General features: G+C 52.1%; 1 protein-coding gene across 2 annotated transcripts in view; it reads left to right on the top strand.

The window, feature by feature from the left end:
* Positions 1–23,941, top strand: part of SRRM3 (serine/arginine repetitive matrix 3) — a 53,109-nt gene that overhangs the window by 3,893 nt on the left and 25,275 nt on the right. For both annotated transcript variants that reach the window (XM_024249723.3, XM_024249724.3), the window contains exons 2-7: positions 10,057–10,158; positions 22,157–22,285; positions 22,368–22,448; positions 23,127–23,156; positions 23,598–23,660; positions 23,792–23,827. In XM_024249723.3, the coding sequence (XP_024105491.2) occupies positions 10,057–10,158; positions 22,157–22,285; positions 22,368–22,448; positions 23,127–23,156; positions 23,598–23,660; positions 23,792–23,827 (441 nt within the window). The remainder of the gene's footprint in view (positions 1–10,056; positions 10,159–22,156; positions 22,286–22,367; positions 22,449–23,126; positions 23,157–23,597; positions 23,661–23,791; positions 23,828–23,941) is intronic.

Below are 23,941 nucleotides of genomic sequence, written 5' to 3'. Positions count from 1 at the left end.
CATGGCAGGGACAGGCATTCTGAGACTCCCAAATCCAGGCTTCCGGCCCTATTTTGACCTTGAACAAGCCACGGTTTACTCACCTGAAAAATAGGGGCACCTGTGTTCTGGAGCTGTTCTGAGAGTCCTCCGTTGAAGACACATATAGGACTGCCCAGCCCCCAGCCAGTCCCCACAAAGTGCCAATAAACACCAGGCACCCTTGCTCTTTTATCAAATCGAGTCATTAATATCCATTTCTAGAAACACTGGTTCGGTCACGTTTATTTACCGGGTTCTCGGGCATTTGACAAATATTCACATCAGTCACAGGAACACACATTCTTTGGCCTCATTAAAAAGCAATCCTTTTCCTTAATATTGATGGCTGGCTCGCTAATCCACTGGTGATTGATGGCGTACTTGGAGTAACCTTCCCAGACAGCCTTGGCTTGCAGTCTGCAATCACCGCGGGGCGGGACAGAGCCTCCAGCCTTTCTGATGTGATGATCCCACCCCAGCCCCCAGCATCCTCCCTGCCACCCTATTTATCTTCTTGCCATGCCTCTTTTTTAGTTTTTGTTTTGTTTCAGATGGAGTCTTGCTGTGTCACCCAGGCTGGAGTGCAGTGGCATGTTCTCTGCTCACTGCAACCTCCGCCTCCTGGGTTCAAGTGATTCTCCTGCCTCAGCCTCCTGAGTAGCTGGGATCACACGCACATGCCACCATACCTGGCTAATTTTTGTATTTTTTAGTAGAGACGGGGTTTCACCATGTTGGCCAGGCTGGTCTTGAACTCCTGACCTCAAGTAAGCCACCTGCCTTAGCCTCCCAAAGTGCTGGGATTACAGGCATGAGCCACCGTGCCCAGATGCCATGCCTCTTCTTATGAGGACTTGGGTGAGGCGACAGAGCACAGCTCCATCCCTAGCTAGTCTTGGAGCTTTTTTTTTTTTTTTTCTTAGGCGGAGTTTCGCTCTTGTTGCCCAAGGTGGAGTGCAATGGCATGATCTCGGCTCACTGCAACCTCCACCTCCCGGGTTCAAGCCATTCTCCTGCCTCAGCCTCCCGAGTAGCTGGGACTATAGGAGCACACCACCACACCCAGCTAATTCTTTGTATTTTTAGTAGAAACGGGGTTTCACCATGTCGTCCAGGCTGGTCTCGAACTCCTGACCTCAGATGATCCACCCACCTCGGCATCCCAAAGTGCTGGGATTACAGGTGTGAACCACCGCACCCAGCCTAGGCTTGGAGCTTTGAGCCCTCCCTCCCCTCTCCCTGTTCTGTTTGCTCATCTATAAACTGGGAATCAAAAGGCTACCATTCCAGTCATTGTGGCTCATGTCTATAATCCCAGCACTCTGGGAGGGGCTGAGGAGGCAGCACTTGAGCCCAGGAGTTTGAGACCAGCCTGGCAACATAGTGAGCCCCCCGCCAATCCATCTACAAAAAAAATTTTTTTTAACTAGCCAGGTGTGGTGACACATGCCTGTGGTCCCAGCTACTCAGAAGGCTGAGGTGACAGGATTACTTAAGCCTGAGAAGTCGAGGCTGCAGCGAGCTATGATTGCACCACTGCACTCCAGCCTGGGTGGCAAAGCAAGACCCCATCTAAAAACAAAAAACAAAAACAAAAACAAAACAAAACAAAAGGTCACTGTCTGGCCTAACGCGGGAATTCATGCCTGTAATCCCAGTACTTTGGCAGGCCAAGGCAGGAGGTTTTCTTGAGGCAACATAGGGAGACCGTCTCTACCAAAAGATAAAAAATTGCTGGGCGTGGTGGCTCACGCCTGTAATCCCAGCACTTTGGGAGGCCGAGGTGGGTAGATCACCTGAGGTCAGGAGTTCGAGACCAGCCTGGCGAACATGGTGAAAACCCGTCTCTACTGAAAATACAAAACAAAACAATTAGCCAGGTGTGGTGGTGGATGCCTGTAATTCCAGCTACTCAGGAGGCTGAGGCAGGAGAATCGCTTGAACCCAGGAGGTGGAGGTTGTAGTCAGCTGAGATAATGCCATTGCACTCCAGCCTGGGCAACAAGAGTGAAACTCCGTCTCAAATAATAATAATAATAATAATAATAATAATAATAATAATAATAAGCTGGGCATAGTGGCACACTCCTGTAATCCCAGTACTTTGGGAGGCTGATGTGAGAGAATTGCTTGAGGCCAAGAGTTTGAGACCAGCCTGTGTAACATAGCAAGACTCCATTTCTACTTTTAAAAAATTAAAAATAGGCCGGGTGCATTGGCTCATGCCTGTAATCCCAGCACTTTGGGAGGCCGAGGCGGGCGGATCACGAGGTCAGGAGATCGAGGCCATCCTGGCTAACACGATGAAACCCCTTTTCTACTAATAATACAAAAAATTAGCTGGGAGTGGTGGCGGGCACCTGTAGTCCCAACTACTCAGGAGGCTGAGGCAGGAGAATGGCGTGAACTCGGGAGGCGGAGCTTGCAGTGAGCCGAGATTGCGCCACTGCACTCCAGCCTGGGCGACAGAGCAAGACTCCATCTCAAAAAAAAAAAAAAAAAAAAAAAACATTTTTCACTCTGAGGAACTCTTAAAATTCAGTGTCCCCTCACCCTACACCTGTCCCAGAGAGTGACCCAGGAAATCCCCATAGCCACAGTACATTTGGCATGCCCTTCCCTTATGGCCCACAGAGTGGCATGAGGACTAAGGGAGCCAGACTGGCTGGGGGAACACCTGGGCCAAGAGGCTGGGGACCCTGGGAAAGACATCACTGCCCACTATTCCCCCCTCCCCACCCACACACAAGCCCTTGACGTTGTTGTTTTTTTTGGTTTTTTGGGTTTTTTTGAGACCGAGTCTCCCTCTGTCACCCAGGCTGGAGTGCAATGGCGCCATCTTGGCTCACTGCAACCTCTGCTTCCCAGGTTCAAGCGATTCGTCCTGCCTCAGCCTGCCAAGTAGCTGGGATTACAGGCGTGTGCCACCCCGCCAAGCTAATTTTGTATTTTTAGTAGAGATGGGGTTTCACCATGTTGGCCAGGCTGGTCTCAAACTCCTGACCTCAAGTGATCTGCCCGCCTCGGCCTCCCAAAGTGCTGAGATTGCAGGCAGGAGCCACTGTGCCTGGCCTGGAAACCTTTGACTTTGAGTTTGAAGCTTTGGCCATGCTAGCCAGCCTTCCTGCATGGCCCTAGCCTGGCCTGCTCTGCCACCTCCACAGGGAGCGAGTGGTTTGGGTAGCAGCCTCCCCCTTTATCCCAGCCTTTGCCTCCTGGCAGAACAGAGAGAGAAGAGGCGCAGGCAATTATCAGAGCTGGTGCCATGCCAACCTGGCAGGGGTCTCAGGTGGAAAAGGGCAGGGAGCCTGGGATGACTGTACACTCTGTCACCACTGCTCTGGTACAGATAAGCTTCAGTTGCTACTATTTATTTATTTATTTATTTATTTATTTATTTTTGAGATGGAGTCTCGCTCCGTTGCCCAGGCTGGAGTGCAATAGCGCGATCTCAGCTCACTGCAACCTCTGCCTCCTGGGTTCAAGTGATTCTCCTGCCTCAGCCTCCCAAGTAGCTGGGACTACAGGCACGCACCACCACGCCCAGCTGATTTCTGTATTTTTAGCAGACACAAGGTTTCATCATGTTTGCCAGGCTGGGGTCAAACTCCTGATTTCAAGTGATCCACCCACCTTGGCCTCCCAAAGTGCTGGGATTACAGGCATGAGCCACCGTGTCTGGCCAGTTGCTACCATTTATTGAGCACCTACTATATGCCAGGCACTGTGCAAAGTGATGTAAATACATCATGTCTGTGTTAGTCCACTTTGCATTGCTCTAAAGGAATACTTGAGGCTAGGTAACTTATAAAGAAAATAAGTTTACTTGGCTCACGGTTCTAGAGGCTTGTACAGAAGCATGACGCTGGCATCCAATTGGCTTCTGGTGAGGCCTCAGGAAGCTTTTAGTCATGATGGAAAAGAAGGGGAGCCAGCATGTCTCACATGGCAACAGAGGGAGAAAGAGGGAGAGGAGAGACACCCTAGACTCCTTAAAACAATCAGCTCTTTCCTAAACTAATAGAGCAGCAGTCTCAAACCTTTTTGGCACCAGATACCAGTTTTGTGGAAGAAAATTTTTCTGGCTGGGCAAGGTGGCTCACGCCTGTAATCTCAGCACTTTGGGAGGCCGAGGTGGGTGGATCACCTGAGGTCGGGAGTTCGAGACAAGCCTGACCAACATGGAGAAACTCCATCTCTAGTAAAAATACAAAAATTAGCCGGGTGTGGGGGCGCATGCCTGTAGTCCCAGCTACTTGGGAGACCGAGGCAGGAGAATCGCTTGAACCGGGGAGATGGAGGTTGTGGTGAGCCGAGACTGCCTCTTTGCACTCCAGCCTGGGCAACAGGAATGAAACTCTGTCTCCCAAAAAAAAAAAGAAAATTTTTCCATGGACTGGGCAGGGAGTGGGGGGATGGTTTCAGGATGACTCGAGCACATTGCATTTATTGTGCTCTTTATTTCTGTTATTGTTAGATTGTATTATGTAATGAAATAATTCTACAACTCACCATCACGTAGAGTCCATGGGAGCCCTGAACTTGTTTTCCTGCAGCTAGACAGTCCCATCTGGGGTGATGGGAGACAGTGACAGATCATCAGGCATTAGATTCTCACAAGGAGCGCACAACCTACATCCCTCACATGCGCAGTTCACAACACAGTTCCCACTCCTGGGAGAATCTAATGCCGCCACTGATCTGACAGAAGGCAGAGCTCAGGTGGTAATGGGAGTGATAGGGAGCAGCTATAAATACAGGTGAAGCTTTGCCCCCTTGCCTGCTCCTCACCTCCTGCTGTGCAGCCTGGTTCCTAATAGGCCACAGAGTGGTACCCCAACCTGAGGTATCAGCAACCCCTATAATAGAGTGAGAACTCACTCATGACCATGGGGAGGGCACCAAGCCATCCTTGAGGGATCCACCCCCATGACCCAAACACCTCCCACCAGACCCCACCTCCAACATTGAGGATCACATTTCAACATAAGATTGGGAGGGGACTAATATCCAGATGACAACCTTGAAAGGCGGGTTGTGTTCCCATTTCACAGATGTAGAAGCTAAGGCTGGGAGAAGCATATGGACTTGCCCAAGGTCACAGAACTGGGAAGTGGGAGGTGCCAGGATTCAAAAGCAGGACTGTTGGGCTCCTCTGTCTCTCCCCGTCATCACTGTCCCAAGTGGCTCACCTGAGAAGATTGACTCCAAGAGATAAGAGGGGAAAGGACACTCAGAGGTGGTGGTCACACTTGAGACCAATCACCAGGTGTCATCCTTGTGTCCCCAGCTTCTCCCAACAAGATGCCCTGGGGCATAGAGGGACCCTCCCCAAGCCTCTGAGTTGGTTCAATCCAGCAGCCCATCCTCAACAGACAGGTGCTGGAGTTCATCAACTTGCCTCCAACCCGCTGACTCCAGGATGACACCCAGCCCTGCATATGTGCTGCCGCAGGTCTCCATGAAACCCATTTGTGCCAATTTCCCAGCCTTCTATGTGCCAAAGACCCCCAGGAAAGGGGGCTTGGATCCTGACCTGAAGCCCCCCTGCCAGCCCCCCACAAGCAGCTGGGGAATGGCTCACCCTGGCCATTAGGCCATCTCTTCCCACCCGCCTGGCCCGGGGTCCCATGCCAGTCTCTGTCTCCCTCCCTGGGGCCTATAAATTAGGGGCTAAGCAGTGTTGGAGGGCCTGTGCTGTGTTTGTCTCTGTGCTGGTGACAGTGACAAGCTAGTCTCTGCAAGAGAAGGTGATGTGGGAGCAATTGCTCTCTGCCTCTGCTTGGGGGGGGGTGGGGCACCACCCTTTCTTCCTGGGTGCCAGGCTCTGCACTGCCCAATTCACATGCCCAGACAAGGGACCTCCAGGTGAATGCCCGAGCCTGAGGGCCACACAGGGACTGAAGTGGACACTGAGGAGCCAGGGCCCTGAACTTGGTGGAGCTAGGTTGGTGGCATCGGCTCAGGGTGGCCTGAGCCACGAGGAGATGGGGGGTTAGAAGAAAAGCACCCCACCCCTAACCAGGCCAGGACCCAGCCCTCCCCATGGTGAGTGACACAGCAGGCTGAACCTGCACAGACTCTGACCCTAGCTGGGGGTCAGGGGACACATGCTTAAGAAGTAGGTGGTGACCGGGCGCAGTGGAACATGCCTGTAATCCCAGCACTTTGGGAGGCCGAGGTGGGTGGGTCACCTGAGGTTAGGAGTTTGAGACCATCCTGGCCAATGTGGTGAAACCCCATCTCTACTAAAAATACAAAAATTAGGTGGGCATGGTGGTGGATGCCTGTAGTCCCAGCTACCCGGAAAGCTAAGGAGAATTGCTTGAACCTGGGAGGCAGAGGTTGCAGTGAGCCGAGATTGTGCCACTGCACTCTAGCCTGGGCAACAGAGCAAGACTCCATCTCAAAAAAAAAAAAAAAAAAGTAGAAGAAGAAGAAGAAGTAGGTGATGCTTCTTACCCAACCAGACCCCCTGACTCATTCAATTGGTCCCCAAGTCCCATCCCCCTGACTCAACTGGTCCCCAAGCCATCTCCCTCCTAGAAGGCTTTTTGTCCATTTCTCGCCCTTCATCCTCAAGACCTCTCTCCCTGCTCTAGCGTCACTGTCTCCTCCTGAACCCCTATGGTAGCGCAACACCAGCTTTCTGCCTCCAGTTCTCTCTTCTTCAGCCGTGAATTCACCAGAGCCATCTTTTCAAAAGGAAAATCCAGTCTTCAAACTCTCCATGCCTCTCCATCACCAGTCACTCATTTAGCACACATTTTTGGATGCCACAATGTGGCAGGCATGGTGCCAGGTGCTGGGACTGCCTCTGGGAACCAGACAAAGCCCCTGCCCTCAGGGAACTCCAGGCCAGCATTGGATACAGACCAGCCAACGGATAATTACTGGAGCCTGAACCACCTGCCAGGAGTTGGGATGTACGGGTTGCTATGGAAATGCAAACACTAGCATTGAACTTGTGATGGGGGGAGGCATCCATCTTACTGTAAATATCCAAGGAGTCAAATCTTTGCCATGATTATTTCCACAGGGTAAACCTGGAAGTTAATGTATGAGTCAAAGCATGTGTTCATTTTTTTTTAAAGGCTTTTGAAGATAATTGTCAAATTGGTTTCCTGCAAATATTTGTTGAAGGAGCGGAGGGAAGCAGGGAGTAGAGAGATGGGATCTCTGAAAGGAAAAAACAAAACATATCATTTTCATGGATGGCTGAGTGGAGAGGGCTGGACCCATGCTGCCACCATGTCTTCTTTTTTAATTTTTTTAAAATTATTTTTTTAAACTTTGCTGGGTCCAAAAATTTTTTTAAATAATTTTTTAAAAATTTAATATACATAGTAGTTATACATATTTTTAGGGTACATGCTATGCTTTGATACAGGCATGCAATGTGAAATAAGCACATCATAGAGAATGAAGTATCCATCCCCTCAAGCATTTATCCTTTGAGTTACAAATAATCCAATTACCTTCTTTAAGTTATTCAAAAATATACAATTAAGTTATTATTCACTGTTGTCACCCTGTTGGGCTATCAAACAGTAGGGGTTTTTTTGTTGGTTTTTTGTTTGTTTGTTTGTTTTGTTTTGTTGTTTTTTGAGACAGAGTCTCGCTCTGTCACCCAGGCTGGAGTGCAGGGGCATAATCTCAGCTCACCACAATCTCCACCTCCCGGGTTCAAGCGATTCTCCTGCCTCAGCCTCGTGGGCATCTGGGATTACAGGTGTGCAGCATCACACTCAGCTAATTTTTTTATATTTTTGGTAGAGACACGGTTTCACCATGTTGGCCAGGCTGGTCTCGAACTCCTGACCTCAGGTGATCTGCCCACCTCAGCCTCCCAAAGTGCTGGGATTACAGACGTGAGCCACTGCACCTGGCCAGTAGGTCTTATTCATTCTATTTTTTTGTATCCATTAATCCTCCCTACCTCCCCCTCACCATGTTCTCTGTCCAAGACAACGACCTGCAGCCCAGGGAGAGCAGAGAGAAAAGTTTGGGACAAATAAACCTTAGTCGTTACTATTTATTGGGCACCTACTCTATGCCAGGCACTGTGCAAAATGCTATAATGACATCATCTCCATGAATCCTCTGACAATCTTGAAAGGCAGATTGTGTTCCCGTTTCACAGATGTAGAAGCTAAGGCTAGAAAAGTTGTATAGTGGCCGGGTGCATAGGCTCACGCCTGTAATCCCAGCACTTTGGGAGGCTGAGCTGGGTGGATCATCTGAGGTCAGGAGTTCATGACCAGCCTGGCCAATATGGTGAAACCCCACCTCTACTAAAAATACAAAAATTAGCCAGGCATGGTGGCGGGCGTCTGTAATCCCAGCTATTTGGATGGCTGAGGCAGGAGAATCACTTGAACCCGGGAGGTGGAGGGTGCAGTAAGCTGAGATCACACCACTGCACTCCAGCCCAGGCGACAGAGTGAAACTCCATCTCAAAAAATAAAAATTAAAAAAAAGAGAAAAGAAAAGTTGTATAGGTGTACACAAGTGTATAGAAATGTTGAGTTGAACCAACTCGGAGGCGTAGGGAGGGTCTCTCCATGCCCAGGGCATCTTGCTGGGAGAAGCTGGGGACCCCAGGATGACATCTGGCCACTGGACAAAGAGGCCTCAAGTGTGACCGCCACCTCTGAGCATCTCCTGCTCTCATATTTTTCTAGGTCAACCTTCTTAGCTGAGCCATGGGGGCCAGTGATGAAAAGGACAGCCCCAAGAGTGCAGCAGTCCTGTTTTTGAATCCTGGCACCTCCCATTTCCCAGCTCTATGAGGTCGGGCCAGTCAATTCACTTTGCCTTAGCTTCTACATCTGTCAAATGGGAATGTGACCTGCTTTTCGAGGTTGCCAGAGGATCCCTTCAGTAACAGCTGCTGGACACCTGCTGTGTGCCAGGCACCGGGCCAGGGCTGCGTGATCAAAGACCTCCAGGGGCAGTGTGGACACAGGCTGGAGGGAGAGACTCCAGAGGAACTGGGAGGCCAGGTAGCGGCTGTCACAGAGGAGCAGTGAGAGAGAATGATCACTGACCCCAGGAGTGGGAGCAGGGATGAGGAGTAGATAACCAGACTTTGGTCCCTAAACTGAGACTGGGCTTAGGGTGGGAGAGGGAGGGCAGTAGAGACGTCAGGGGCTTCCATTTGAGGCCCAGACATCAGCCACCCCCTACCCCAAGCCAGCAGCAGAAAGAAGCAATGAAACTACCCCTTGCCCCCCGAAAACCCCCCCACAAGCCACTTGGCAGCCTAACTCTTGCAGAAATGGGGGTGCTTTGAGGACCTCCCATGGCTGTATGAGGATCGGATGGCAGGAAGGCAGAAAAGGCTGTGTATGTCCCAAAGCCAGAATTCTCACTCTTCCCCTAAAATTCTCGAAAGAGCGACTGCAGTCTGGATGTAGGAGGGAGGCCTGCCCTGGGGGATGGAGGAGGGTACGGAGGAGGGGCTCAGCCTCACCTGAGGGGCGAGGGGGTCGTCTCTCCCCACCTCTGGGAACAAGTTTTTCTTTTGTCTGTTTGTTTGTTATTTGGTTAGTTGATTGGGCTGGTGTACAATGTTTTGTTGCTGTTGTTTGTTTTTTGAGATGGAGTCTCTGGGTCGCCTAGGCTGGTGTGCAGTGGCGTGATCTTGGCCTACTGCAACCTCTGCCTCCCAGGTTCAAGTGATTCTCCTACCTTAGCCTCCTGAGTAGCGGGGATTACAGGCACCCACCACCACACCCGGCTAATTTTTTTATTTTTAGTAGAGACAGGGTTTCGCCATGTTGGCCAGGCTGGTTTCGCACTCCTGAGTTCAGGTGATCTGCCTGCCTTGGACACCCAAAGTGCTGGGATTACGGGCGAGAGCCACTGTGCCCAGCCAGGCTTGTGTACAATGAACTTGAGCTTCCTCAGTGCTGAAGGCCTGGCTTGATCTGTGACCTTGGACAGGTCACAGGGGCTGGGCTGAGTGCAGGGCAGGAAAGAGGGAACCAAATCTGGGAGACCAGCCCCTTCACCCTCTCTGTGCCCCTGCAGGTATTCGGAGGAGGAGATTCGGCAGAAAGTGGGGACATTCCGGCAGATGCTGATGGAGAAGGAGGGAGTGCTCACCAGGGAGGACCGGCCTGGGGGCCACATGTGAGTGCTTACCTGTGTGGGGATGGGGGAGAAGGGGTGCAGGCTTAGGCAGCAGCTGGGTACTAGAGGGCCCTGTCCAGGTGCTCCCTCAGGTGGCTTGGTCTGGTTGGGGCTCAGGTGAGGGGGTGGAGAGGAAGAAGAGAAGGAGGAGGAGAGGAGAGCATGGTCTCTGCCCACTGGAAATGCTGGCCTGGCCCACGGACATCTGGACATCACTGATGGCCTCCTCCTACCCACCCTGGGTCCTACCTATGGCTCAGCAGTGGGAGGCATGGGGAAGGCAGCCCAGATCTCAGCTTAGGGGATTCTGAGCTGCAAATCGGAAGACCTCAGATATGCCCTGAGCCCTGGCTGACAAAGTGATCCCAGGCAAGCCCTGATGATTCCCTCCTATAGAAATGAAATTTGGGCAGGGTACAGTGGCTCAAGCCTGTAATCCCAGCACTTTGGGAGGCCAAGTCAGGCAGATCGCTTGAGGTCAGGAGTTTGAGACCAGCCTGGCCAACATGTCGAAACCCCGTCTCTACAAAAAATAGGAAAATTATCCGGGTATGATGGCGCACGCCTGTAATCCCAGCTATTTGGGAGGCTGAGGCAGGAGAATCACTTGAACCCAGAAGGCAGATGTTGCAGTGAGCCGAGATCCTGCCACTGTACTCCAGCCTGGTCAACAGAGCGAGATTCCATCTCAAAAAATAAAATAGAGGCCGGGCGCGGTGGCTCACGCCTGTAATCCTAGCACTTTGGGAGGCCGAGACGGGCGGATCACGAGGTCAGGAGATCGAGACCATCTTGGCTAACACGGTGAAACCCCGTTTCTACTAAAAATACAAAAAATTATCCGGGCGTGTTGGCGGGCGCCTGTAGTCCCAGCTACTCGGGAGGCTGAGGCAGGAGAATGGCGTGAACCTGGGAGGCGGAGCTTGCAGTGAGCTGAGATCGTGCCACTGCACTCCAACCTGGGGGACACAGCGAGACTCCGTCTCCAAAAATAAAATAAAATAAAATAAAATAGAATAAAATAAAATAAAATTCAGAGTAAGCGCACACTCTGGGATGTAAGAGCCCACACACCAAATCCCACTGTTACCATGAACAATGGCTTGGTGGATAAAGAGGGTGTAAGACTGGGCATGGTGGCTCACACCTGTAAGCTCACACTAGTACTTTGGGAGGCCAAGATGGGAGGATTGCTTGAGCTCAGGAGTTCGAGACCACCCTGAGCAACGTGGTGAAACTCAATCTCTACAAAATACACAAAAATTAGCCGGGCATGGTGGCATGGGCCTGTAATCCCAGCTACTCAGGAAGCTGAGGCACGAGAATCACTTGAACCTGGGAGGCAGAGGTTGCAGTGAGCCATGCCACTGCACTCCAGCCTGGGTGACAGAGCGAGACTCTGTCTCAAAAAAAAAAAAAAAAAAAAAGGGTGTATGGCTTTGCTGAGGTCACGCCTCTGCCGCCTGTCACAGGATAGGAGGAACACCGGTTTGCCGTGGGCCTCTGGGTGGGCCTTGGATCAAACAAGCAAGTTACAGCAAGGCAAATGTTGTCTCGGATCAGAGGCGAACTGTGAACCACTCAAAACCATACAAACACTGGAGGAGGCTGCATTACGAGGGTGGGAACAGCCTGTGCCTGGGAGTGTCCAGCCATGGCTGGCCAAGCTCCATGCCTGGCAGGAACCGTGTGCTCAGGGAACGTTGCTGAATCCACTCAGATGGGCCTTCCCCTTGTTCACCCTCAGTTTCCCTGCCCAGCACCAGCATCTCATGCTTCTCTGGCTAGAAGTAAAATTAGCTGGGCTATATGGTGCATGCCTGTAATCTCAGCTACTTGGGAAGCTGAGGCGGGAGGATCACTTGAACCCAGGAGGCAGAGGTTTCAGTGAGCCGAGATCGCACCACTGCCCTCCAGCCTGGGTGACAGAGTGAGATTCCGTCTCAAAAAATAATAATAAAATAACAACAATAATAATAATAATAAATCTTAGCCTACATGCAGGCATGGGTAAAGGTCTCTTAAACAAAAATGGAGTTAATTATATTCATTCATTTGCTGTTCCGCTATCCCGGCAGCACCTTCTGAGTGATTCTCCTGTTGCAGTCATCTTTATTTATTTATTTATTTATTTTTATTTATTTTTTGACACAGGGTTTTGCTCCGTTGCCCAGGCTGGAGTGCAGTGGCATGCTCTCGGGTCACTGCAACCTCCGCCTCCCAGGTTCAAGCAATTCTCCCGCCTCAGCCTCCTGAGTAGCTGGGATTACAGGTGCATGCTACCGTGGCCCAGCTAATTTTTCTTTCTTTGTTTTGTTTCGTTTGAGACAGAGTTTCGCTCTTATCGCTCAGGCTGGAGTGCAGTGGTGCGATCTCAGTTCACTGCAACCTCCGCCTCCCGGGTTCAAGCAATTCTCCTGCCTCAGCCTCCTAAGTAGCTGGGATTACAGGTGCCCACCGCCCCGCTAATTTTTTTGTATTTTTAGTAGAGATGGGGTTTTGCCATGTTGGCCAGGCTGGTATCGAACTCGTGACCTCAGGTGATCCACCTGCCTCGGCCTCCCAAAATGCAGGGATTACAGGCATGAGGCACCACGCCCGGTCTTAGTCATTGCAAAGGCTGGCAGCACTGTGGGAACAGACAGACCTCAATTGGAAACGGGGAAACCCTTCTTGCGGACTTTCTGTATTGCTGGGTAATGAGGGGTAAAGTATTTCCCACCTTACCTCACTTAATCCTCATCTCTCTGGCCAGAGTAGGAGCAAAACAGAAACAGAAACAGGCTCCAGCCTGGGTGACGAAGCAAGACTCCATCAAATAAATAATAAATAAATAAATAAATAAATAAATAAATAAATAAGACTAATACATGTAAAGTGCTCATCGTACCTGGCACCTGGGTCAGTAATTATCATAATATGCACCGTGTCATATTGTTGCCCCGCAGTCTGAGAAGTGAAGGAAAAAGCTGGAGACGGGATTCATCTCTGTTTCTATCATCACTACCCCCACCCAGGGCCCCTGGCAGGCCTGGCAGCCTGGCTGAGTGATGAGCAGAGAGGGTGGACCCTTTGCCTGGACTCCCCGCCCCCCTCCCACATCTGAGCCCTTTCATCTGTCAGTGGGCCATTGTGTTCCTGGCTAATGGGAAACAGGACCAGTTAATTAGCAAAAGTGCTGGCATGAGGAAGAGCGTGCCGCCGGCAGTCTCCACCCAGGGCAGAGCCCTGCCCATGGCGGTCAGCCCGATGCCCGTCCTCTGTGGGGCTGTGTTCCACTTCCACACGCTCTTTGTCCTTTTGTAGCAGACTGTGTCTGGGTCCACTTTGATCAGCTCTGTGGGGCTCAGTTTCTTTTCACAAGGGGGTAAAACTTCCCCTGCCTACTCCACAGACATGATCAGGAGTAAACTAGTTAGCAAACATGAATTTAAGGCTGGGTACCGTGGATCACGCCTGTAATCCCAGCAGCACTTTTTTTTTTTTTTTTTTGAGACAGAGTCTCGCTCCGTCGCCCAGACTGGAGTGCAGTGGCGCAATCTCGGCTCACTGCAAGCTCCGCCTACCGGGTTCACGCCATTCTCCTGCCTCAGCCTCCCCAACAGCTGGGACTACAGGCGCACGCCGCCACGCCCGGCTAATTTTTTGTATTTTTAGTAGAGACGGGGTTTCACCGTGTTAGCCAGAATGGTCTCGATCTCCTGACCTTGTGATCCGCCTGCCTCGGCCTCCCAAAGTGCTGGGATTACAGGCGTGAGCCACTGCGCCCCGCCCCCAGCAGCACTTTGGAAGGCTGAGGTGGGAGGATCGCTTGAGCCCAGGAGTTCCAGACCAGCCTGGGCAACATAGCAAGACCTCCATCTCTATTTAAAAAAAAAAAAAAATGCTGGGAGCTGTGGTTCATACCTGTAATCCCAGCATTTTGGGAGGCTGAGGCGGTTGGATCACTTGAGGTCAGGAGTTCAAGACCAGCCTGGCCAACATGGTGAGACCACATCTCTACTAAAAATACAAAAAATTAGCTGAGTATGGTGGCGCACGCCTGTAATCCCAGCTACTCTGGAGCTGGGAGCTGAGGCGGGAGAATTTCTTGAACCCAGGAGGTGGAGGTTGCTGTGAGCCGAGATCACGCAACCACACTACAGCCTTGGCAACAGAATGAGGCTCTGTCTCAAAAAATAAATAAAAACAAAAATAAATTGAAAAAGAAAACATGAAAATTTAAGAGCATAAAACATTAAACAAATCTAGGACTCGGGGAGCACACACCCACAACAGTATCTATCAAGTCGGAAGGGGATGAGTGAGCTGGAAGACCTCATGTTGGTTTACATCTCCAGCAGGGAAGGTCAGCCAGCGCATTCAAGGGCTGTGTCATTTGCACATGAATTCTCAAAGCCAGTTGCTAGGTGAACTTATATAGGTGTTTGCTTGTTTGTTTTTGAGACAGAGTCTCACTCTGTCACCCAGGCTGGAGTGCAGCTGTGTGATCTCTGCTCACTGCAACATACGTTTCCCGGGTTCAAGTGATTCTCCTGCCTCAGCCTCCTAAGTAGCTGGGATTATAGGCATGTGCCACCACGCCCAGCGGATTTTTGTATTTTTAGTAGAGATGGGGTTTTGCCATGTTGGCCAGGCTGGTCTCGAACTCATGACCTCAAGTTATCTGCCCACCTTAGCCTCCCAAAGTGCTGAGATTACAGGCGTGAGCCACCACGCCTGGCCTCATTTAATTTGATTTGTAGAAATGGGATCTTACTATGTTGCCCAGGCTGCTCTCAAACTCCCAGCCTCAAGTGATCCTCTCACCTTAGCCTCAACATATATGCTTTACTAAAAGGTCTTGACATCATAGGGAATGCTCCTTTTCTTCTCTGCACCTCAGTATTCTCATCTGCAAAATGGAAAGGGGTGCAATTTCTGTAAATCATTAAGGGGCTATGAATGGGATTGTGAAATATGAAGCACTCTTTAAATATTAAAGAACAGGCCAGGCGCGGTGGCTCACGCCTGTAATCCCAGCACTTTGGGAGGCCAATGCGAGTGGATCACCTGAGGTCAGGAGTTCGAGACCAGCCTGGCCAACATGATGAAACCTCGACTCTACTAAAAATACAATAGTTAACCGGGCATGGTGGGGGGCACCTGTAATCCCAGCTACTCAGGAGGCTGAGGCACAAGAATGGCTTGAACCCAGGAGGTGGAAGTTGTTGCAGTGAGCCAAGATCGTGCCACTGCATTCCAGCCTGGGCGACAGAGCAAGACTCTATCTCAAATAAATAAATAAATAACATTAAAGAACATTGTTCTTGGCCGGGCACGGTGGCTCACACCTGTAATCCCAGCACTTTGGGAGGCCGAGGTGGGTGGATCACCTGAGGCTGGGAGTTTGAGACCAGCCTGAGCAACATGGAGAAACTTCATCTCTACTAAAAATACAAAATTAACTGGGCGTGGTGGCGCATGCCTGTCATCCCAGCTACTCGGGAGGCTGAGGCAGGAGGCGGAGGTTCCAGTGAGCCGAGATCATGCCACTGCACTCCAGCCTGGGAAACGAGCGAAACTCTGTTTCAAAAAAAAAAAAGAACATTGTTCTTAGTGATAGTGTCATCTAGGAGAAGCAGGATAGGAGAGGCTAGGATTCTAACCCTGGGAGATCCCACACAGCACAAAGCCAGTAAAGGAAGCCTCAGCCCAGGTCCGTGTTTATCCCTGGGACTCCCAGGACAGCTTGCATCAGAAGGTTCCAAGACCTTGTATCTGCTCCTCTACCCTGTGCTCATCTTTATTTATTTATTTATTTATTTATTTATTTACTTATTTATTTTTTGAGACGGAGTCTCACTGTCACCCAGGCTACAGTGCAGTGATGCAATCACAGCTCATTGCTGCCTTGAACTCCTGGGCTCAAGTAGTCATCCCGCCAGGACTACAGGCATGCACCACCACATCCAGCTAATCTACATGTTTTTTGTTTTTTGGGCTTTTTTTTTTTTTGTATAGACAGGGGTCTTGCTTTCTTGCCCAGGCTGGTTTTAAACTCCTGGTCTCAAGCGATACTCCCACTTAAGCCTCCCAAGTTGCTGGGATGATAGGCATGGGCCACTGTGCCTGGCTAAACTGGACTGTTTTGAGATGGAGTTTCACTCTTATTGCCCAGGCTGGAGTGCAATGGCACGATCTTGGCTCACTGCAACCTCCGCCTCCCAGGTTCAAGCGATTCTCCTGCCTCAGCCTCCCGAGTAGCTGGGATTACAAGTGTGTCCCACCATGCCTGGCTAATTTTGTATTTTTAGTAGAGATGGGGTTTCACCATGTTGGTAAGGCTGGTCTCGAACTCCTCACTTCAAGTGATCCAGTTGCTTCAGCCTCCTAAAGTGCTGGGATTACAGGCACGAGCCACCGCACCCAGCCTGGGCTATTTTATTTTGTAAATAACCTTCATCATTTTTGTGGTGGGTATCAACTGAAGCTCCCTGCTCCTACCAGCTCACGCACACAATACTCAATGTGAGCTTAAGTTTTGCTAAAGACTATGTTTTATGTGTCAGGCAGGCACTTTTGTGGCTGAGGAGCTGTGTAGGGGTAATGGGCCCTGGAAGGATGGGGCTTGATGAGCTGAGGGCGTTGGGAATTTTAGGGACAAGGACAGGAGGTAGGACACCACTGGCCTCAGGAAGAGGAGCATGGAGAAGAAAAGAGAAGTTTAAACAAAGGAATGTGGGAGTGTTTGGCTCTGCACAAGCCGGGGGATGACATGAGCCTCTCCTCTGTCACCCCAGAAAAACCTCGCTACGTGCTGTGTGACATCAAGGCATCACACAGCTTGGGAATCAGGACTTGTTTGGGAATTGAATGAAGTTCTTGAGAATGGCCTGAAGGCTAGCTACCCCTGTCATATTTAGGTAACATTATTTTTTCTTTTCTTTCTTTCTTTTTTTTTTTTTTTTTTTTTTTTTGAGATGGAGTCTCGCTCTTTCACCCAGGCTGGAGTGCAGTGGCAAGATCTTGGCTCACTGCAACCTCCGCCTCCTGGGTTCAAGCGATTCTCCTGCCTCAGCCTCCCAAGTAGCTGGGATTACAGGTATGAGCCACCACACCCAGCTAATTTTGTATTTTTAGTAGAGACGGGGTTTCTCCATGCTGGTCAGGCTGGTGTTGAACTCCCGACCTCGGGTGATCCGCCCGCCTTCACCTCCCAAAGTGCTGGGATTACAGGCATGAGCCACCACGCCCAGCTATTTTTTCTTAAAGATGGGGTCTCGCTGTGTCACTCAGGCTGGAGTGCAGTGGCATCATCATAGCTCACTGCAGCCTCAAACTCCTGGGCTCAAGCCATCCTCTGGCCCCAGCCTCCCAGGCAGCTGGGACTCTACAGGTGCATGCCACTGTGCCCTGCTTTTTATTTTATTTTTTGTAAAGACAGGAGTCTCACTATGTTGCCCAGGCTGGTCTCAAATTCCTGGCCTCAAGGGATCCTCCCACCTTGGCCTCCCGATGTGTTGGGATTACAGGCATAAGCCATCACACCCGGCCTGGTTACATTTTTTAAAATACAAACTCAGGCTTCAAAGAGTCAATTAGTGGGTTCCCTAAATATTTGTCTTTTACCCTGTAGCTGTGGCCTGCCTCCCTTCCCTCTGTCTCATTTTCTGTGTTGCAGCGTCTTTTCTCCCTGGAAGAGGTGTTGGTGTGTAAGTAGCAGCAAAGGCCCCTCTGTTTAACAGTAGCTACTCCTCCCCGGATGACAGTGACAGGCCAGGCCTCATAGACAGCATTTTACTTAATCCTTTCCTCAAAGGTGGTCTGTTCTTTTCCTCGATGTATAGATATGACCGAGAGCTTAGTCATGCCTGGATTCAAACCTGTCTCTGTGAATCTGTTACAGGAAAGGGATTTGATCTAAACCCCAAGAGAGGGTTCTTGAATCTCACTCAAGAAAGAATTCAGAGGGAGTCCACAGTGCAAAGCAAAAGCAAGTTTATTAAGAGAGTAAAGGAACAAAAGAATGGCCACTCAGGCAGGGCACGGTGGCTCATGTCTGTAATCCCAGCACTTTGGGAGGCCGAGGCAGGTAGATCACCTGAGGTCAGGAGTTCGAGACCAGCCTGGCCAACATGGTGAATCCGTCTCTACTAAAAATACAAAAAAATTGGCCAGGCGTGGTGGCAGGTGCCTATAATCCCAGCTACTTGGGAGAATGAGGCAGGAGAATCGCTTGAACCCTGGAGGCAGAGGTTACAGTGAGCCAAGGTCACGCCACTGCACTCCAGCCTGGGCGACAAGAGCAAGACTCTGTTTCAAAAAAAAAAAAAAAAAAAAAGAATGGCTACTTCATAGACAGAGCAGCCCCAGGGCTGCTGGTTGCCCATTTATACGGTTATTTCTTGATGATATGCTAAACAAGGGGTGGGTTATTCATGCCTCCCCTTTCTAGACTACAAAGGGTAACTTCCTGACGTTGCCATGTCACTCTCATCACCATCACCATCTTGGTTTTGGTGGGTTTTGGCCGTCTTCTTCTTCTTTTTTTTTTTTTTTGGAGTTTCATCCTTTTGGCCCAGGCTGCAGCGCAATGGCATGATCTCGGCTCACTGCAACCTCCACCTCCTGGGTTCAAGCGATTCTCCTGCCTCAGCCTCCCAAGTAGCTGGGATTATAGGCATGCGCCACCACGCCTGGCTAACTTTGTGTTTTTAGTAGAGACAGGGTTTCTCCATGTTGGTCAGGCTGGTTCGAACTCCTGACCTCTGGTGATCCGCCTGCCTCAGCCTCCCAAAGTGCTGGAATTATAGGCGTGAGTCACCCGCCAGGCCCTTGGCCGGCTTCTTTACTGCAACTTGTTTTATCAGCGAGGTCTTTATGACCTGTATCTTGTGCTGACCTCCTATCACATCCTGCGACTTAGAATGCCTAATCTCCTGGGAATGCAGCCCAGTAGGTCTCAGCCTCATTTTATACAGCCCCTATTCAAGATGGAGTTGCTCTGGTTCACACGCCTCTAACAAATCCAAAACTCATGTCCTTAATGCTCTGCCGATCGAAGCCCTCGCCTCTATTGCTGTGGGAGGGGAAGGGCTGAGCCAGTTGAACAGCACCCAGGAGTAAGGGGAGCTCTGCTGAAACCAGGGCTAAGCCTCCATCTTGGTGGGGGAGGGCACTGTCTGAGCCAGCTTGGATAAAAAATGGAAGGTGGGGGCCACCCCCCTGGAGACAGGCCTCTGGAGGGTCACTTCCAGGCTTGTTCAATTAAAAAAAAAAAAAAAAAAGGCCGGGCACAGTGGCTCACACCTGTAATCCCAGCACTTTGGGAGGCCAAGGCCAGCGGATCACGAGGTCAGGAGATCGAGACCATCCTGGCTAACATGTGAAACCCTGTCTCTACTAAAAATACAACAAAAATTAGCCAGGCGTGGTGGCAGGCGCCTGTAGTCCCAGCTACTAGGGAGGCTAAGGCAGGAGAATGGCGTGAATCCAGGAGGCGGAGCTTGTAGTGAGCCGAGATCTCACCACTGCACTCCAGCCTGGGTAACAGAGCAAGGCTCTGTCTCAAAAAAAAAAAAAAAAAAAAGAAGGCCAGGCACGGTGGCTCACACCTGTAATCCTAGTACTTTGGGAGGCCAAGGCAAGAGAATTTCTTGAGCAATCCTCCTGGCTTGAGGCCAGGAGGTCAAGACCAGCCTGGGCAACATAGTGAGACCCCATCTCTACAAAAAAAAATTTTTTTGATTAGTTGGGAGTGGTGGTGTGCTCCTGTAGTCCCAGCTACTCTGGAGGCTGGAGTGGGAGGATCACTTGACGCCAGGAGTTCAAGGCTGCAGTGAGCTGTGATCGCACCACTGCACTCCAACCTTGCAACAGGGTGAGACTCTGTCTCAAAAAATAAAATAAAAAATAAAAAAAAGAAACTGAACAGCACCTATGACCTCAGCAAATTCTCCCAACAGCCCTGGAATGAAGTTATCACTCTCACCTTGGAGAAGAGGCTCACAGAGGGACACGGCAGGCCCCAAGTCACAAGGCGGCTCAGGACAGTGCAGGATGAGCCCTTGTCTGGAGCTTCAAAGCTCATGCTCTTGCCTCCAGCCCAGCTACCTCTAGAAAAAAAGAAGCGCTCTGAGAAGAGCCTGTAGGGAGCCAACATCTGTGGCAGAGGCTGGCTGGGGCTCCGGGAGCAGGGATGGGAGGCGTCTGGTCCCTGCTGAGCGAAAAGGAGAGTTCTGTAAGATGGATAGGGAGTATCGGAGGCCCCCACCCTCTGCCACCAGGCTTGATTGATGAGCACAGTCCTGCTGCCGGAGATGAGCAGCGGGGCCCCCTGGAGGCTGCAGAGGGGAGGGCGAGGAGAGGCTATGAATATTTCAGCGACAGAGGCCGGGCTGGAGGAAAGGAGGGGAAGCGGGGCAGGGAGGCACTCAGCCAGCAGGACGGTGCTCAGGGACTAGGACACAGGTGAGGAAAGACCCACATCATTGAGCCAGGGCTCGGGGAGGGCGGAGCTAGGCCAGGAGGAAGGGGCTCTTTAAGAAATTAGAGTTCGCCGGGCACAGTGGCTCACGCCTGTAATCCCAGCACGTTGGGAGGCCAAGGCGGGTGGATCAGAGGTCAGGAGTTTGAGACTAGCCTGGCCAGCATGGTGAAACCCCGTCTCTACTAAAAATACAAAAAATTAGCTGGGCGTGGTGGTGCATGCCTGTAGTCCCAGCTACTCGGGAGGCTGAGGCAGGAGAATTGCTTGAACCCAGCAGGCGGAGGTTGCAGTGAGCTGAGATCACACCACTGCACTCCAGCCTGGGCGACAGAGTGAGACTCTATCTCAAAAAAAAAAAAAAAAAGAAAGAAATTAGAGTTCGCCGTGTGCAGTGGCTCACGCCTGTAATCCCAGCACTTTGGGAGGCCGAGGCTGGCAGATCACCTGAGGTCAGGAGTTCCATACCAGCCTGACCAACATGGAGAAACCCCGTCTCTACTAAAAATACAAAAATTAGCAGGCACCTGTAATCCCAGCTACTCAGGAGGCTGAGGCAGGAGAATCACTTGAACCCAGGAAGCGGAGGTTGCAGTGAGGTGAGATTGCAGGAGATTGCAGCAGGCAGAGGTTGCAGTGAGGCGAGATCGGGCCCCTGCACTCCAGCCAGGACAACAGAGTGAGACTCTGAAAAAAAAAAAAAAGAAAGAAAACAAAAGAAAAGAGAAATTAGGGTTCAGTGAGAGAAAGGAGGGGTGGGGATGGGGTTCCCAGAATAGGACAGTAGGGTTAGGGGCACAGGGATCAAATGGGGGGTTCACCGAGGGGGAGGGCTTCAATGAATGGGGCTAGGATATGGAGGGGATTCGGTGAGGAAGAGGAGCCTCATCTAAGGAGTAGGCACACACACACCCCCCCACCCACGAGTGCAGGGTGGCTCATGCCTGGAATTCCAGCACTTTGAGAGATCAAAGGGGTGGATCGCTTGAGGCCAGGAGTTCGAAACCAGCAGGAGCAACATAGTGAGATCCCGTCTCTGCAAAATTTTTCAAATTAGCCAGGGTAGGGGTCCACGCCTGCGGTCCCAGCTACTCAAGAGGCTGAGGAGGAAGGATCGCTTGGGCGCAGAAGTTCAAGGCTGCAGTGAGCTATGATCCCACCACTGCAACCCAGCCTGAGCAACTGAGCAAGACCTTATCTCCAAAATTAAAAAAAAAAAAAGAGGAGGGGGCTTACTGAGATGGTGAGAACTTAGAAGGGGTGCGGGCTAAATAAGGGGCTCGGTTATCCTCTTTCTTTTTTGCAAAAGATTGTACCGTGAGGTCGGAGACCTGTAGGGGATGTGCCCCGCTGTGTTCCCCAAATCTCTGCCTAGCCCTGTAAGGCCAGGGGCCGCAGGTCCCCCTCACGCCTCCTCCAGCCAGGTAGCAGCCCGCAGACTTGGGGGGCTAGGTCAGGCTCCCCGTGCCTGGAAAAGGGGTGGAGAAAAGCCGTCCCGAGACGGGTGGTGAGCGTCCCTGTCGCCGGCAGTGTGGCGGAGACCCCGCGGCTGACCGAGGGCGCTGAGCCGGGCCTGGAGTACGCGCCCTTTGACGATGACGACGGCCCAGTGGACTGTGACTGCCCGGCCGCCTGCTACCGCGGCCACCGCGGGTACAGGTCAGCGGCCGCCGCGGCGGGGGTGGGGGGCGCGCGGGGCTGCCCCCCCTCACCGCCCCCACCCCCGCCCCTTCTCCCCCAGGACCAAGCACTGGTCTAGCAGCTCGGCATCGCCCCCTCCCAAGAAAAAGAAGAAAAAGAAAGGCGGCCACCGGAGAAGCCGGTGAGAACCGCGCCTGGCCGGAGCGGGAAGGGAGGAGGAGGTGGGGTCTCTCCCGGGATGCCCGTCCCTGGCCCACAACCTTGTCGCATTTGTGAGCCCCGCCCCTCTCTGAGTCCCTCCCTCGCCATCACCGTGCAGTCCCCCGACTAAGTGCCCTCCAGGTAACTGAACCGACCCCAGGCCTCAAGCTCCTCCCCTCGCTAGGCCCCGCCCCTCAACGAGCCCCTCCCCTTGGCTAGGTCCCGCCCCTCAAGGAGCCCCTCCCCTTCTCTGGGGCCCGCCCCTCATCGAGCCCCTCCCCTTCTCTAGGACCCACCCCTCATCGAGCTCCTTTCCCCACTAGGCCCCACCCCTCATCGAGCCCCTCCCCTTATCTGGGATCCGCCCCTCACTGAGCCTTTCTCTAGCACCTGACTCTCACTGAATCCCCCAGAGCCAGACTCACTGACCGGGCCCGTGTGTTACCAGCACCTGCTCCCAGTCCCCCTCTGCCCTCCCCCAGGGGTCCCGTGCCCACCAACACCAGTGCTAGTGGCCCTGGGGAGGAGGGGCCTCATCTGCCATCCCCGAATCTCTCTGTCCACCCTCCCCTGTCCTGTGTGAGACCCTGGCAGGTGTCTGGGGCCCCAACTAACCCCATCCATCCGTCTGTCCTTTCTTCCTGGCATCTGCCCTCAGCAAAAAGAGGAGACTGGAGTCCGAATGCAGGTCAGTGGGGACAGAGCTGGCTGGGCCCAGGGCGGGGGACGTCTGTGGGTGGGAGAGATTCCAAGGCCATCCCCCAGAGGCCGGAGGCCTGGACCCTCAGGGCCTGCACCTGGACGCTGCCAAGGTGCAAGCTTCGCCCCTACAGAGGCCATGAATCCCACCATTGGAGCCTCTGACCTCTGGGTTTGAAAGTATCTTTGCCCACAATGCCAGGAGGGCCGGAAGGGTGACTTGGGGACAACATAGGCAGCGCCATCAACTACCCTGAGGGACCTTGGCGACCCTTGGGGCCTCGGGTCACTCTGTACAAGGGACCTTGGGCTTCATGGCCTGGAATTCCCTTTCCAGCTTCAATGTCCCAAGCACCCAGGTCTCTCCAGCTATTTCCAGCCCCCCACCCCCCACCCCAGCTCACTAGAGCCCACCTCCCTGTGTCCACAGCTGTGGGAGCTCCTCACCCCTCCGCAAGAAGAAGAAGAGTGTGAAGAAGCATCGCCGAGACAGGTACCCTTGCTGCCCCCACCCTGGGGGCTCCTCTTCCTCCCGTGGGGCCCAGGGCCAGGGCTGTGGCCCTCCATAGGTCTCCCCTGGGCCACCCCAGGCAGGCTCAAGAGAACTCTTTTATCGCCCTACAGGTCTGATTCTGGGTCCCGGAGGAAGAGACGGCACAGGTGAGCGGCGCTTTGCAGAGGACATGGTCAGTGGTCCCTTAAGGGACCAAAGCCCAAAGGACGCAATGATGGGAGGGGGTTTTGAGGGTCCCACCAGGCTCCATCCTTCAGCTC

The sequence above is a fragment of the Pongo abelii genome, chromosome 6, assembly GCF_028885655.2.
Source record: "Pongo abelii isolate AG06213 chromosome 6, NHGRI_mPonAbe1-v2.0_pri, whole genome shotgun sequence".
NCBI classification, from domain to species: domain Eukaryota; kingdom Metazoa; phylum Chordata; class Mammalia; order Primates; family Hominidae; genus Pongo; species Pongo abelii.
The sequence above is the reverse complement of the archived record's forward strand: the minus strand, read 5'-3'. Positions and strand labels throughout refer to the sequence as shown.